Below are 15,830 nucleotides of genomic sequence, written 5' to 3' on the forward strand. Positions count from 1 at the left end.
CAAATGACTAAATTTCTGTTTATCTCTGTGTACTCACCAATGGTTAACCTAAGTAATTAAGATGATAGTGAGCTCTCCTCTATTTGCCCTTGATAAAGGGGTTAGGTTTATTGACTGGCTGTCAATAAACACTTATTGAGCACCTATTATGTGCCAGGCACTGTGCTAAGTGCTGGGAATACAAATATGAAAAAGACAGTCCTTGCCCTCAAGGAGATTACAATCTAATGGAAACATACAAAGGGCATGATAGAGTCCAAGTGGGAAATGAAGAGATGATTGGAGTAAGAGCTCTCTCTAAATGGAGGCCTTGGGAGGAAAGAAAGAGAATAAGCATTTATGTAGCACCTACTATGGGCCAGGCACTATGCTACATATTTTACAAATAAAGCTCTTTGTTCCTCTGGAAAGCCCTCCAATTAGAAGAGCAGAGGGTACTAAGGATGTTGACGTGGTGAGTGCTAAAGTTGATGAAATCTTGCAGGATGATGAGTTTCCTGATGATGAGATTTGCTGGGGGCATGACGGAATCCAAAGGAGTGTAGCCAGCTATGAAATGAAAAGTACATGACAAACAGCTGCTACACCTGTGCTTTCTGAAGTGTGACCCTAGAATGATGGGAGCTGAGTCTCAATATATACGATAACCATGATATCAAGGAGTAGGTATGACTAGGAGATACCTCCATAAAGATTCAATATCTCCTAATACAGAGAGGCAAAACCATTTTATACATTAGTAAAAATAGTTTGTGGAAATCTGTTGACCAGGGACATAACTATGCATTTGGATGTAGCCCCAAGAATCTTTGGGCTGTGCTGCTTTTCCCATGGGAAAAGGAGGGCCAGGATGCATGCGTATGCAACCTAGAGTGTGGACAAAAATTGGATGACTGAATACCACTCAGCCCTTTCTCTGATGAACTAGCCTATTTAATGCAACACTTCTCCCTGGGCAACATCACTCCCTGACTACACAGAAGATAGAAATTCTTCCAATCTGCTTGGGACCAGACTGGGACCAAGGAGGTCCCAGCAATGATGGAAGCTTTGAAAAAACTCCTGGTAGGAATCCTTCCTGAAATACACCAAATATAATGACTATACTAATGCCCCAGGCATACTTTCCTGTCTTTTAGATTTTATTAAAATTCTCTATGTTAGGAAGGTTTTATTCTTGTTTGTATAAGTGAGCAACTTTTTAAAGAACCGATACAACTTACTTGGAAAGAGCACAAGTAGTGCAGCTATGGATTTCATCTGTCTAGGGAAAGAATGTCATGGTTTAGGCAGGCTTGGCCTCTTCTCCCAAAGGGAAGATAGGTAGATAGATGCAACTGAAATGGATGTGATGAGGTGCTTGTGCTTGGACTTGGACCCCAATTTCTCTCTAATACTGCCTCTGACAATTTCTCCCAAGCCCAAGGACACTGTGCCTAGCAATTACTCATGAGTGGGCTCCAGCAAGACCCTTATCTCTCTCTCTGGTGCAGCTACCCAAAGCTGGGTGAGAGAGTGCTGGGCTGCTCAGGCCCTGGCCCTAAGATTATGTCTCTTGAAGCCTCCCAATTCCTTAGTAAGTTCCTGTCTTATAAGAAAACTTTCCCTTGTTGCAGAGCATTCTCTAATCAGAACAGAGAGGTCTGGCCCAAGGAGTTTTTTGTTTCTGGCTGGCCCGGGGACTCTTCCTCCTGCCAGATTCCCAAGATCCATGCTTCTGACATCTCCCTCCCTGTCTGGTATACTCCCTACACTTTCCCATCCACAGCTCCCAAAGACACCTAGACCTTTAGATTACCTAATCAGTATCCCTGGCATTCCTTTCCCATGTCCTTTTCCATATAAGCCCTAGCTCCATCCTCAATCTCTTCCTTAAGAATCCTTGCTCGCTGAAAAGCATAACGATAAACTTTTTGCCAACTTGACTTAATGAATGCTTGAGTCTGTGAATTCATTCCAGACGACCCTGTCCTGTACTCCAGTCTTTGAGGGGTCTCAACCTCTCAGACCGAAACACATGCAGGATCAATGGACACAGGTTCTGATTATTTAGCATTGTTGTATTCGTGAAGTATCTAAGCTCTGCTTATGCTAGGTTGGTGCCTCCAGCCCCCTTTGCCCGTCTTAATATAAAACAGTACTATCCCTAAATACTGTTAGTAATCAGACCTACCCTGTAATTCTGGATGAAGCTGGTTTTTCTGAAAGTATTCCAGAGCTACATTGCCTCACAGGGAGCAGATACAACTGCCAAGCAAATAGATGGCTAGTAAAGTTGATTAGCACATGCATTCTTATATTTTTAGTACCACATTCACTATGGGGGGATCTTAAAAAAAAAAGACTTGTACTATACTGCATATAATCACAGGATTTCAGACCTGGAAGGGACCTCAGTAGCCAGTCTATATGAAAGAAATCCCAACTATAACACAGCTAACAAGTGGCAGTCCAGTCCCTCCAAGGAGGGGAAATACACCTCATGAGGCAGCCTCAAGTGTGGCCCTTTGACTAAATCCAAACTCCACAGAACAAATCCCCTTAATAAAAGGATTTGTTCTGTAAAACTTGGTGGTGCATTGGATAGAGTTCTGGCCTTGGAGTCAGGAGGACCTGAGTTCAAATCCAGCCTCAGACCAAACACTTGACACTTACTAGCTGTGTGACTCTGGGCAAGTCACTTAACCCCAATTGCCTCACTAAAAAAAAAAAAAAGCAAAAAAAAAAAAAAAGGGGGATGAGACCTGCCTCAGTCAGGTTCCAGCATCAAAGACCTGATGGGGCCAACCACAGCCACAGCAGCTAGAGCAGGTGCCCAGGGGGAGGCGGGCAGGAGGAGCTAGAATCTTCCTCCTCCACCCACTAACCAGCTTCTTGGCCTCAAAGGCATCTCTCTCATCCTGCAACCTTCTGTTCAAGTCCCTCTTTCTGCTGCTGGCTGGCCCGATCTAGCTCTTGGTCCTGATTCTGCAATTCTTGCAGAATGTGACTGACCCAGTCTTGACGGGAGGAGTCCTGGTTCTGCAGCCACTCACGTTCCGCACAGATCTGCTGTTCCATTTCCTTATATAAACACCAAACTTCCTTCTCATGCTCACTCTCTCGCCTCCACAGGGCCAGCTCCACCGTCTCCCTCGCCCGCACTGCCTCCCCCAGGCAAGAGGACACCTGTACCAGGACCTCCTCAAAGCTGCCCAGGAGCTCTGGGCACTGTCTCCGCAGCTGGGCCCACAGGGCCCGCAACTCACACTGCTCCCCCAGGATATGGGTGGCCCCCAGCTGCTCCATGGTGGCCCAGAAATGGTCTTCCTCCACTGCAACCTCTTCTTCCTCTGATGCTCTGGGCCCTGAACCATCAGGCCTGCCAGACTCAAAGGTCTCCTCCTCAGGCTCCACAGAGGGGGAGCCCCCGGGGCATGTCTGCTCCCACAAATGTTCCCATTTGGATTTAGTCAAAAGGCCTCACCCAAGGACCTAGAAGGCCACATGTGGCCTTGAGGCCAAAGGTTCTCCACCCCTGGTAGGTGAAGGGACTACCTTTCATTGTGTTCAGGTGGAGGAAAATGATCACTTGAACTTTCCCTTACAATATTCCCTCTTAACTGCGGCTGATGTTACAGCTACTGTTTCCTACTTGGCAGCTGCTGCCCTTTCTGTGGTCACCAGTGTCTCTTCTTTTCCCCCATCCTGGCAAATCTTCATTCCACATTGCCTAGTTTGACTTAGGTGCTCCCTATTCCAGCATTCCTCTTTCAGTTGCTAAAAAAATCTCTTGGTTGGTCTTTGGGAATACAATATACCTTGCACATATTGCCAGAATCATCTTCCTAATTCATCACCTTAGCACATCCCTTTCCTTCCTCCCACAAAACAAAAAACAAAAACAAAAAAACCTTTAATGGCTTCCAATTACTTGTACCTTTACAATAATAGTTCACAGTATACAAAATCCGTCAAGGTTTACAAGGTACTTTACATACAACAATCCTATCAGGTAGGTAGTATATGATGATTATTCTCATTAACAAAGGAGGAAACTGAAGGTCAGAAAGGTTTAGTGTTTTGGCCCGTGATCGGCTAGTAGGTGTCAGGGGTAAGATCTGAACCCACATCTTCTGAACTCCAAGTCTAGAACAATATCACCATGTTATGGTATGTAAGAATACTGAATGTACATTGAGAGAGGGGTGCAATTTTCATACATTGATTAAACACTTTTTAAAAATGTCCACATAAGCACAAAGCTTTGAGTCAACTACAGGATATCTGTTGTTCAGTCATGTGCAACTCTTCATGACCCCATTTAGGGTTTTCTTGGCAGAGATACTGGAGTGGTTTGCCATTTCCTTCTCCAGCTCATTTTACAGATGAGGAAACTGAGGCAAACAGTGTTAAGTGACTTCCCAGGGTCACAAGCTAGTAAGTACATGAGGCCAAATCTGAATTCAGGAAGAGGAGTCTTCCTGGTTCCAGGCCTAGCACTCTATCCACTGAGCCACCTAGCCCTCATGATATCTGCAGTGGCCATTAAAATGCTGAATTATCTGAGAATGTATATCCAGGTATTCTAGTCTTTTTTTTTTTTATTGGTAATGTATTGATTCAGCATTCAATTAATTCCCTAAAAGCATAAAAATGAACATTCTTCATTTTATGAATAGTGTTTTGTCTGTAAAAACTTTTTCTTTAGAAGTGTTACCTTTTAAGATATATCTGATTATGCAAACATAAAAGTAGGACTGAGGTCATAGAAACTTATTTTCCATATTTCTCACTGTGATTAAAACACAAAAAAAGTGCTCCAGATTATTTGTAAACACTTTGTCCACCTGAAAACTTACAGAGATGAGCAGAATAAGACAGTTATGAAAGATGTCACAATAATTAAATAGCCTTGTTTTGCTGTAGCAATACATTTAATAAAATTATCTTTCAAAAGCTGCTGTATTTTTAACCATAAATGTCCTAATTTAATGTATTGCTCTCTATTTTGCTGTTTATGCACATTACAATGGGTGTGATAAGTATTCCAACATTCTAAAAAAAAGTAGCAAGTTCACAAAGCTACCTAAACTTATTTATGTTTTCACAGGTACTTTAAAATGCATGTTTTCCCTGGAAAGGAAAAAAAAATCAAATAAAAAGAAAAGTACTGCCCCTCAAAAAATCAACTTTGTTGATCTGGCTATAAAAAAAACCATAGTATAATCAATATATATTTCCTCTGATATTTTCAAATTATGAGTAGAAGACCCAACTTATAGGAGCTAAACTATGAAGGATGATCATATAGACACCGGGACTAGTGTTGTCATGGGAATTTTATTGAGAAGCCAAGAAATACACCATGACCTGCTCAATTGCCAATTACCAATTCTTAATCCTTACTAGTCATTCCCACCAAAAAAACAACTATCTAAATTACCAAGCCAACCAAAACATTACTAAGGAAGGAAGGAAGGAAGGAAGGAAAGGAGAGGGGAAAGGAGGGAGGAAGGAAAAAAAGAAAGAAAAGAAGGAAGGAAGGAAAGGAGGGGGAAAGGAGGGAGGAAGAAAGGAAGAAAAGAAAGAAAAAGAAAAGAAGGAAGGAAAGAAGAAAGAAAGAACCAGAATCCTGGAAGAAAGGAGCAATGTTGAAATTATGTGACATATCTGACTCACTTTTTCTCAAGAGGGTTAGTGGACTTCTGTAAGGTCTGGAATTCCCCTGGCTGGGGAACCCTGTACCTGTCCCATACTGTCGGGTAAGTTCAATTCCAAAGGAAGAAACCAAGGAGCTCCAGACTGATTATAGGAGTTTAATCAATCATTATGATTACTTACAAACAGGGGCAATCTGGGGTGACAGCCAGACGATTCAGTGGATCCCCACAAAGAACCCCCAAAATCCCCATGGTAATTATAGAAATGAGACAAAGGGAGAAGGAGCCATAGGGTGCTTCACTGCAGATTGGTGGGTATTTTGGGCTTTTCTGCTTAGTTAATATATTGGCTAATATTTTAGTTTATACTTAGTATTGAACTTGGTTCTCAGACATCCAGGCATTTACCCAGCACTGTTGGGTAAATGCCTAGGCACTCAAGGCTGGGTACTGGTCATGTGTCAGTCATAGTATCTAACTTATGACTCAGCTTCTGAATTGGGATTTTAAACAGGTCACCTTGTCCAGGCTTCTACCTTTCACAGAGTTTAAGTTTATGGCTTTCACTTCTTACTATGTATTATGCTTTCACCAATTGGGACCCCATAACTTCTTCTGTCAATAGTTTAAAAAAAAAGTCTGGGCCAGATCACAGTGAGAATTAAACAGATATTTATCTAGCACCTTTTATGGAGGTACTATGCCTATGCAGGTGATGGATAAGATACTATCTCTGCCCACAAGTGATGATATTCATCAAAACATCTAATCTTAAATTCCTTGACATGTGAAAATTCCATCTTAACAAAGGCCATTTTGAGAGTACCATGGAGTGTTAGAGCTGGAAAGGATTTTAGAGATCATTTCATCTAATATTTTCATCTTATTTATGAAGAAAATAGGTCATACAGGCATTTAGCAATTTGCCTAAGGTCACAAAACCAGTGGTGGAATGAGGACTAAAACTGAGGTCTCTTGACTCCCAAGTCTGTTCTTTTCATTCTTCCTCTTTAACAAAGTTATTTCCATGTTCTAGCAGACAGAAGTGAGTAACTATATTTTATTCACTTAGTTTTCAACAAATTCCAAACAAATACTGGCTCTCCCCTCAAGAATACCCACAATATTATTCAAAGAGTATTTCTTCAAATTTATTACCTTCTCTAGAATTTTTATTTTACTTACAAATGTATTATACCTCTGGCATAAAAACTCTGATACTAAATAAAGTTTTACTGATCTAATGTGACAGTTTCCCATATTTATAAGTTCAAAATATTTCTCTCATATGAAATTCCTCATACTGAATTAAGCACGAGCCTCAATTGAAAGCACCACCATATCAATTCAATTTATGTGTTTTTCTCTCTAGCCAAGTCTCTAATGTGAATTCTTTGATGCTTATTAAGTTGTGAGCTCTGAATAAAGGCTTTGCCACAGTCTTGACACTTATACGGTTTCTCATCAGTGTGTGATGTCTGATGTCGAATAAGGTTTGAGCTTCAAGTAAAGGCCTTCCCACATTCAAAACATCCATAGAGTTTCTCTCCTGTATGGATTCTCTGATGGTGAGTAAGATGTGAGCTCTGACTGAAGCTTTTCCCACATTCATTACATTTATAAGGTTTCTCTCCTACAGCATGAGTTCTCTGATGTTGAATAAGCTGTGAGTTCAGACAGAAGGCTTTACCACATTCATTACATGTATAGGGTTTCCCTCCTGTATGAATTCTCTGATGCTGAGCAAGATGTGAGCTACAGTTAAAACATTTCCCACATTCATTACATTCATAAGGCTTTTCTCCAGTGTGAGTCCTCTGATGAAGAATAAGGTGTGAACTCTGGCTAAAGGCTTTACCACATTCATTACATCTATAGGGTTTCTCTCCGGTATGGATTCTCTGATGCTGAATAAGGTTTGAACTGGAGTTGAAATCTTTCCCACATTCATTACATCCATATGGTTTCTCTCTGGTATGGATTCTTTGATGTTGTATAAGTTGTGAGCTGTGAATAAAACCTTTCCCACACTCATTGCATTCATAAGGCTTTTCTCCAGAGTGAGTTCTCTGATGTTGAATAAGATTTGAGTTCCTACGAAATTCTTTCAAACACTGATTACATTTATAAGGTTTCTCTCCAGTATGAGTTCTCTGATGCCTACTAAGTTGTGAGCTCCGACCAAAGCTTTTCCCACATTTATTACATATAGGTTTTTCTCCAGTATGAATTTTCTGGTGCTGAATAAGATCAGAATTATATTTGAAACTTTTCTCACAGATATTACATTTACGGGCTCTGCCTCTGGTCTGGTGTGCGGCAAAGTTTGAGTTCAAACTAATGTTTTTCCCAAATTCATTAAATTCATGGCATTTTTTTTCTTCGAGGGTTTTCTTGTGGGTCATGGTTGTAAGGCCTGAAAGTCTCTCTTGAGAAAGAACTGTCTCAAAATCACAGCTGTAAAGGGTCCCCAACAACTTTTATTTTAGAACGTTCTTTAAAACAAGTCCTAAGGAACATCCACTGTCCCTTCTTGTGATTCCTGGATCTTCCAAAATGTCATGTTTTCCCATAAGACAGATTATTCTTAGTTCTTATTACAGAATCTGAAACGGTAAGCAAAAATATCACTTGTTTCCTGTGGCAGGAGAAAGTAAACACAATAATAGGCACAAGAGTATTCAAATTAATGTCTATGAGCCTTGTTCATAATCTGAAAATCTGCATTCAAAACCTGGACAGAGAATGAACATGGGGATAAAGGATGCTGAAGGAAGTGACTGAAGTAGACCCATAAAAGAATCAAAATGAGTATAGTCAATTGATTTGAGTGAGAAGTTTGACTAGAGGAATAAGAAGGGAAGAGATAGGGATAAGCACAGATAAGGAGGAACAGAAAGTGGGGAAGGCAAGATAGAATTTGACAGAGATGGGTTTTGAAGGATGCTAGGAAGGAACTATTAAGGAGATAGTAATAGTAGGGGTTTGGTAGGTAGCTAAGCATGATTGAAACTTAGCACTCACTGTAGACTCCCCATGCCCTGCCCTCAAGAGTAGGGAAAAGACGAACTCTCTCTTTCTTAGCTATCTAAATCTAACTCTACTAGATACTTCTAGAAGACTTGAAGAGACTTCTCTACACAAAAGGAGCTCATTGACAGAACAACCTTGTTCTCATATTGATCTAGCCATCTGTTCAATGGCAACTCCCACTCCCTTGACTAGTCTGAGTTTCTTCAGTGGTAGCTTTTTCTTTTTTTTTTCTTTTCTTTTTTTTAATTTATTTTGATTTATCAACAATCACTTCCATATGCTTTTGAGCTGAAAATTTTTCTCCCCCTTCCTCCCCCCCACCCTCCCCAAGACTGCGCACAATCTGATATAAGCTTTACATTTACATACCCATTAAACATATTTTCACATTAGTGAAGTTGTAAGTAAAAATAAAAACCAATAGGAGGAACCATCATAAAGATGAAACAAAACTCAACAGAAGGTAAAAATAAGTGATAGCGATTCGACTTCATAGTTCTTTCTTTGGATGTGGACAGCATTTTCCATCCCGAGGCCTCTGGAGATGTCTTAGATTCTTGTAATGCTGAGAAGGGTTCAGTTTAACAGTCTTAGTCATTGCATAACGTGGCTGTTATTGTGTACAAAGTCCTCTTGGTTCTGCTCACTTCACTCAGCATCAGACCATATAAGTCTTTCCAGGTTTTTCCGAAGTCAGCCTGTTCATCATTTCTTATAGCACAATAGTATTCCATTACATTCATATACCACAACTTGCTCAGCCATTCCCCAATTGATGAGCATCCTCTCAATTTTCAATTCTTTGCCAAGTGGTAGCGTTTTCAAACAGCAATTTATACATCTTAATTTGGAGCTATTTAATATTTAATACAGACAAATATAAAGTCATGAACTTAAATTAAAAGTCAATTGTAGACAAGGTGTTAGAGTGGCAGGATGAAATACACCCAAGCTCCATCCCTCCCCAACTCCTCCACTTAGATCTAGAAAATGTGCCAGACTGAGTCCTAATTGGGAAATCAAAGAAAAAAAGCATGGTAAGTAGTTTTTTCAGCCTAGGTGAGCAAAAAGAGATAGAGAGTTCTATGGACATTCATGATAGGGTCTAGCCAGGAACAGTCAGGCAGAGCAATTCATTGCAGAAGAAACTATATATTGGGGCGAGATATTCTAGAACCACACAGAGGAGTCTGACACTGTGCAAACTGCAGGAATAAGTGCCAAGTGCCACTGTCATACACTAACCAGTTCTGGGTCACAGATCCAGAGCTGACTGAGGTGTCAGTCCAAGGTAAGGAGGGGTCATGGGGAACAGTAAGCACTTGGACTACCCAAAAATCATGACAAAAAAAAAGAAGCTAAGTATATTTGTTTTTGCTTTGTCTGATGGTGTGATTGTAGCCTTTCTTTTTTTTGGATTCACCTGATACATAGTAAATTTTGTTCCTGATATTCATTTTTATTCAGCCTTCAGTCCTACACAAATACTGCTAAATAAAGATGGAGAAAATCACACCACTGTTCTGACTGTGAGTCCACTACAAATTTTTATTACACAACCTCAACTGGATCCTGACTGCTGCTAGGCAATCCTACTAAAACCTCTTGCATCAACTCTCTTTCCCATTCTCTCACAGCAGCTCCTCCAAACCTTTTCCTCCCTTCTCAAATCTCCCTTGGCACCCTCTCCCCTCACTCCTTCAGCTGAGAACTTTGCCTCATATTTTGCAGAAAAAAAATTGAGGCCCTTCACAGTGACCTCACCCTTCTCCTTTCTTTCTCATATACCTTCTGTCACCTTCTCCTCCAGTACTCCATCTTACATAAGGTTGCTTTACACCTTACTAAAGCTAATCTATGTACTTAACACAATTCCATTCCTTCCCATCTCCTTCAACAAACTTCCTTCTCTGTCATCCCCATTCTATCACCTCAATGATCCCATAATTGCCAAATCCAATGGCTTCTTCTCCATCCTCATTCTTCTCAACCTCTTTAAAGTCTTCCACACTGTTGATCACCCTCTCTTCCTTGATACTCTCTTCTCTTGGTTTTCAGGTCACTGATCTCTCCCGATTATCCTCCTACCTATCTAACTGTTCCTTCTTGGTCTTCTTGGCTAAGCCCTCAAACAGATGATGCCCTCTAACCCTCAGGTGTTCCACAGGGTTCTGTTCTAGTCCCTCTCCTTTTATTCATCTAAACTGCTTCATTTGGTGAGCTCATCAGCAACAATGAATTTAATTACCATCTCAATGTTAATGATTCTCAAATCTACCTATCTACCCTGACCCCTCCACTGACCTCTAATCTTGCATTTCCAATTGCCTTTGAGTCATCTTGAACTGGATGCAGACATCTTAAATTCAACACGTCCATATCCAACTTGTTGCTGAGTTTGTTAATTTCACTTTTATAATACCTCTTAAATATGCCTCTTTCTGTTCTCCACACTTCAACCACCATCATGCAGTCCTGGTAGATCTTCCTGCCTCAAGCCACTCCCCCCTCCTGTCCATCCTCCATGCAGCTACCAAAGCAATTTTCCTAAGGTACAGGTCAGACTATGTCATTCTCCTACTCAATAAACTCCAGGGGCTCCCTATTCCTTCAGATTCATATAGAAAATCCTGTTTCACATTCAAAGCCATTCATAACAGAGTGCCATATCCCCCTCCCCTACTCCCACATATATACACACCTTTCTAGTCTTCTTGAACTTTACTCTCATGTACTCTTTGATCTAGTGACACTCGCCTCCTTGCTGATCATCAAACAAGACGCTCCATATCCTGGCTCTGGACATTTTCTCTGGTCCCCCAGGCTTAAAATGTTCTCCTTCTTCATCTCTACCTACTGCTTCCCTGACTTCCTTTAAATCCTAACTAAAACCTCACCTTCCACCAGAAGCTTTTCCCAAACCCTCTTAATTCTAGAGCCTTCCTTTTCTTAATTATTTCCTATTTATATTGTATATGGCTTATTTGTACATATTCATTTGTTTGTTTGCTTTGTCTCCTTAAGATTGTCATTAGTTACCAGAGGAACCTGAGAAAAAACAATAAGCCATGAGCAGAGAAACAAAAAGGAAAGAATAAAAACAAACAAAGAAAAGAGAGCTGATAAAGGTCCCTGCACTAGGTGTCAAAAAAGAGAAAAGACATTTATGATTAACAAGAGTAACAAGGAGGGCTCAATATGTAATACTTTTAGCCATTTCATCTCATCTGAGCTTACAACTACCCTGTAAGATGGGTAATCTAGTTGTTATCCCCTTTTACAGAGGAGGAATTGAGGCTTGAAAATGGAATGGAATTAATCGCCCCTAAACACACGAGAGAAGAACCAGTTCTTGGGGCTCCTAGTCTAGGGCAGCCTCTCCAAAGTCAGGGGCACCCCACCCCTCACATCCCACACTTGAGGACGCGGTTCTCCCAGGGTCTGCCTAGACCCTTCTCCAATCCCTGTCCCTTCCCCCGGAGAAAGTCAAGGCTCCAGGTCAGGGTGGGCTCTGAGCGCCCCTTGGTCCCCCAACCCTGCCGTTCCTCAAATTCCACCAGGGTTTCTGGGATCTGGGGTGCAGGAGGGGCGGGACTCTGGCGGGCACCCACTCCTCCACGCCCCTCGCAGAGCCCAACACTGAACTCACCCCCAGTCCAGGCAGGGCGCTGCACAGGGGGAGGGGCAGACCCCAAGAACCACTGGAAGAAAGGAGGAAGAGGAGGTGAGAGAAAGGGAGGGACAGACCATCTAGGGCCGGAAATGGATCCTCCCTCACCCTCTGGAGCCCCGTAAAGACCTAGATGCTGACCGGCCCCACCCCACCCCAGTGCGCATGCGCCACTTTAAGCCAACCAGAAGTTTCTTTATCTCCATGATCCCTTGCTGGGGAGGGGTCACCGCCGAAGCCCCGCCCCTCTCCCCAACAAGCCAGGAAGTGTAGCCACGGGACAAGGGACAGCATATAGACAGGTTAGTCTCAGCTCGGATTTTGGCCCAATATCTGGGTGGCCCTGGGCAAGTCACTTAACCTCTCAGAGCTTCATTTCCCCCGTGTGAATAAAACCCTGCCCAGGGTTGGCAGGTAGGTGGCGCAGTGGATAGAATGCCAGGCCTGGAGCAAGGAGGACCAGTGTTCAAATACAGCTTCAGACACCAGCTATGTAACACAGGTCAAGTCACCCAACCCCATTTGCCTGTTGGTAAAATGAGCTAGAGGAGGAAATGGCAAAGCACTGCAGTACCTTTGCCAAGAAAATCCCAAATGGGATCATGAAAAGCCTGACACAACTGAAAGGCAGCTGAATAACAAAACACCTCCCAGGGTTGTTGTGAGGATCAGATGAGTTAAAGTATGGAAAGTGCTTTGCAAAACCTTGAAATACCGTGGGCATACCTCATTTTATCATGCTTTGCAGATGCTGCAAGTTTTTGTTTTGTTTTTTAACAAATTGAAGGTTTATGACAACCCTGCAACTAGCAAGTCTGTCAGCACCATTTTTCCTAAAGCATCGTGTCTCTGTGTCACATTTAGGTAATTCTCACAATATTTCAAACTTTTTCATTATTATTGTTATCTGTTACTATTGTATTGTTTTGGGCTGCCACTGTGCCTTTAAGATGGCAAACTTAATTGATAAATGTTGTATGTGTACTGACTGCTCCATTGACCATCCATTTCTTGTCTTTCTCCCTCTCCTTGGGCCTTCCAATTCCTTGAAACACAATTAATAACCCTACAATAGGCCTCTAAGTGTTCAAGTGAAAGGAGTTAATTTCCTCCAAGGCGAAATCTTCATTGCCTTATTTTAAGAAATTACCAACAGCCAACCCCAACCTTCAGCAACCACCACCCTGACCAGTCAGCAGCCATCAACACTGAGGCAAGACTCTCCACCAGCAAATAGATTAGGACTTGCTGAAGGCTCAGATGATGGTTGGCATCTTCTTTAGTAATAAAGTATTTTAAATTAAGGCATATACATTTTTTAGACATAGTAGTATTGCACACTTAATAGACTAATATTTTTATATGCACTGGGAAATAAAAAAATTCATGTGACTTGCTTTGTAACAATACTCACTTGACTACACTGGTACAGAACTGAACCCACAATCTCTCCCCTGTGAGCAAACAACTGGTGGACAGATGTGAGTGCTGAGATGCTGTGGATAATCTCTAAGACTGTGGATAACTGATTTGAGGGCTTAAATAGTGAAGGCTTTAGCTTTTAGTGGCTGGAGGGATTGTGTGTAGGGGGTGGGGGGTAGGGTGACCTCTTTTCTGGGACTCCTCAAATGAGTATTTTTTGCTCCAAGTTAACAACTTGTGCTCAAGGGGAGAAGAGAAAGATGGAGCTATGGGAGAAGAAGGGGCTCCACGTCAGAGAAATTGGTGGAAAAGGCTTGTTCCTCCATTCCCAAAAGTTGCACACAGTATGCCTGCAGCAACCACAGTTGGATGGGCCACTGGTTTCCCTTTTCCTGGCAATCTTGGAGAAATGGGGGCCAAGAGATTATGCGTTATTTTGTCCCCTCTTCTTAGTATCCTAGAACCACTGATACAAATTTACCTTGAACACTAGTTTTATCAGTAGAAAGTGATTTTTAGGTTTATTAAGTACTGTCTTCCCAAAAATCTTCCCCATTGACAGAAGACTAACATTACCTTAAGAGAAGACAGTCACTTGTTCTACAATTAGAGACTTCAAATTTCAGGAACTTCCTCAGAGAGGTAGGTAGTCAACTGAAACTCATCACTGTTACGGAACATTAAGGGGTCCCCTGAACTTGTCTTTTGGAATTGCCGCATGTTCCAAAAATACTAAACCCAGAGGACTGCAGGAAGCCCTGAGTGTGTTAAGGACAAAGCCCCCCCCCCCCCCATCCTGAGCTGATGCAGTTTGTTATTTGCACCTCAAGCTGGGCTCCCTGTGTGTCTTTGGCAGTCACGGCATATGCCAGTCAGTCTGCACTAGGCTGAGAGACTACTTGTGCATCCAGGACCCTTGTAGATAAGCAGACCCTCTTTTCATGGTCTAGCAGTTCCCAAGGGAAAAGAATGTGGCTTTTGCCTTCACCTTGCTCCTCCCCTTCAGGAGAGGTTTTGTCCTTTACCTACCTTCACTGCACCTTTCCTCTTCCCATGCCACTTCCCCTTTAGTTGGAGATTTCTGGTACCTCCTCCCCCTTTTGTCATACTGTTATAAATATACAAACTTCTGTTTGGATTGTAAACTCTTTGCTCTGGCTTTGGGTTCCAAACACATGTTTGTTTCTCTTATAATAAATCTAGTTGCAACACAATGTCTCATGGACTTGTAATACTGTTTTTTAGTTAACATGACCAAAACTATGTAATTAGTGGACATAGTATTGGAGAGAATATTGAAATCCTCTTCAGATGCCTTATCCCGAATTCTCAAAGGCCGTATCAGTGAAGATCAGGTATGTCCTATCAAGCTGGGAAAACTTTAACTAAAGCCCCAGAGACAAACTGCTATTTGGAGATAAACTTACCTACAGGTGGACAGATCATCACCATTAGGTTGATCATTACAGAGAATTTTTCAACCATTGTTAATTCCTCCGATCCAGTGGAGTCACAATCTGTGTCAGTGAAAAAAAGTACCTCAGTGTAGTGTTTGGCACACAACAGACACTTAATAAAGATTTGCTGACCTGACTAGGTGACTGACTGAATTTCCAAGCTGGAAGGGACCTTAGTCCAACTTGGGAATCTCTTCTGTAGGAGCCTTGAAAGGTTGTTTACCCAGCCTCAGCTTTAACACTTCCAGTGACAGTGAACTCATTACAATTTCACTACTGAACAACTCTACAGGTTAGACAGGTCTAGCTTATATTGGGCTGAAATCTGTCTAACATTTCTCTGGTCCTACTATGCTCTCTGGAGCAACACAGAATCTATTTTCTCTTCCACCTAAAAAAACCCTCATACTCAAAAATGATCAAATACTTTCTTTTTTCCATGCTAAACATTCTGAGCTCCTTCAACCATTCCATATGTGAGTGACATGGTTCCCAGCCCCTTCCCCATCCTGGTGTCTAGTTGCTGCAGATCAGAAATAAAATTCCCAGGTCACAGATAAATTACACAACAGTAGAAGTCTCATTTCAATGAAGAACATCTTCAAT

The 15,830-nt window shown here is 41.8% G+C and overlaps 1 protein-coding gene across 1 annotated transcript in view; it reads right to left on the minus strand.

The window, feature by feature from the left end:
• LOC110214395 (uncharacterized) overlaps positions 1–15,792 on the minus strand; it is a 66,483-nt gene extending 50,691 nt beyond the window's left edge. Inside the window, 2 exon segments of the mRNA XM_078153825.1 lie at positions 7,029–8,248; positions 15,195–15,792. Of these exon segments, the coding sequence (XP_078009951.1) occupies positions 7,029–8,047 (1,019 nt within the window). The 5' untranslated portion in view covers positions 8,048–8,248; positions 15,195–15,792.
• Positions 15,793–15,830: the final 38 nt, after the last annotated feature.

The sequence above is a fragment of the Phascolarctos cinereus genome, unplaced genomic scaffold, assembly GCF_003287225.1.
Source record: "Phascolarctos cinereus isolate Bilbo 61053 unplaced genomic scaffold, phaCin_HiC Scaffold_4;HRSCAF=312, whole genome shotgun sequence".
Taxonomy (NCBI): Eukaryota; Metazoa; Chordata; class Mammalia; order Diprotodontia; family Phascolarctidae; genus Phascolarctos; species Phascolarctos cinereus.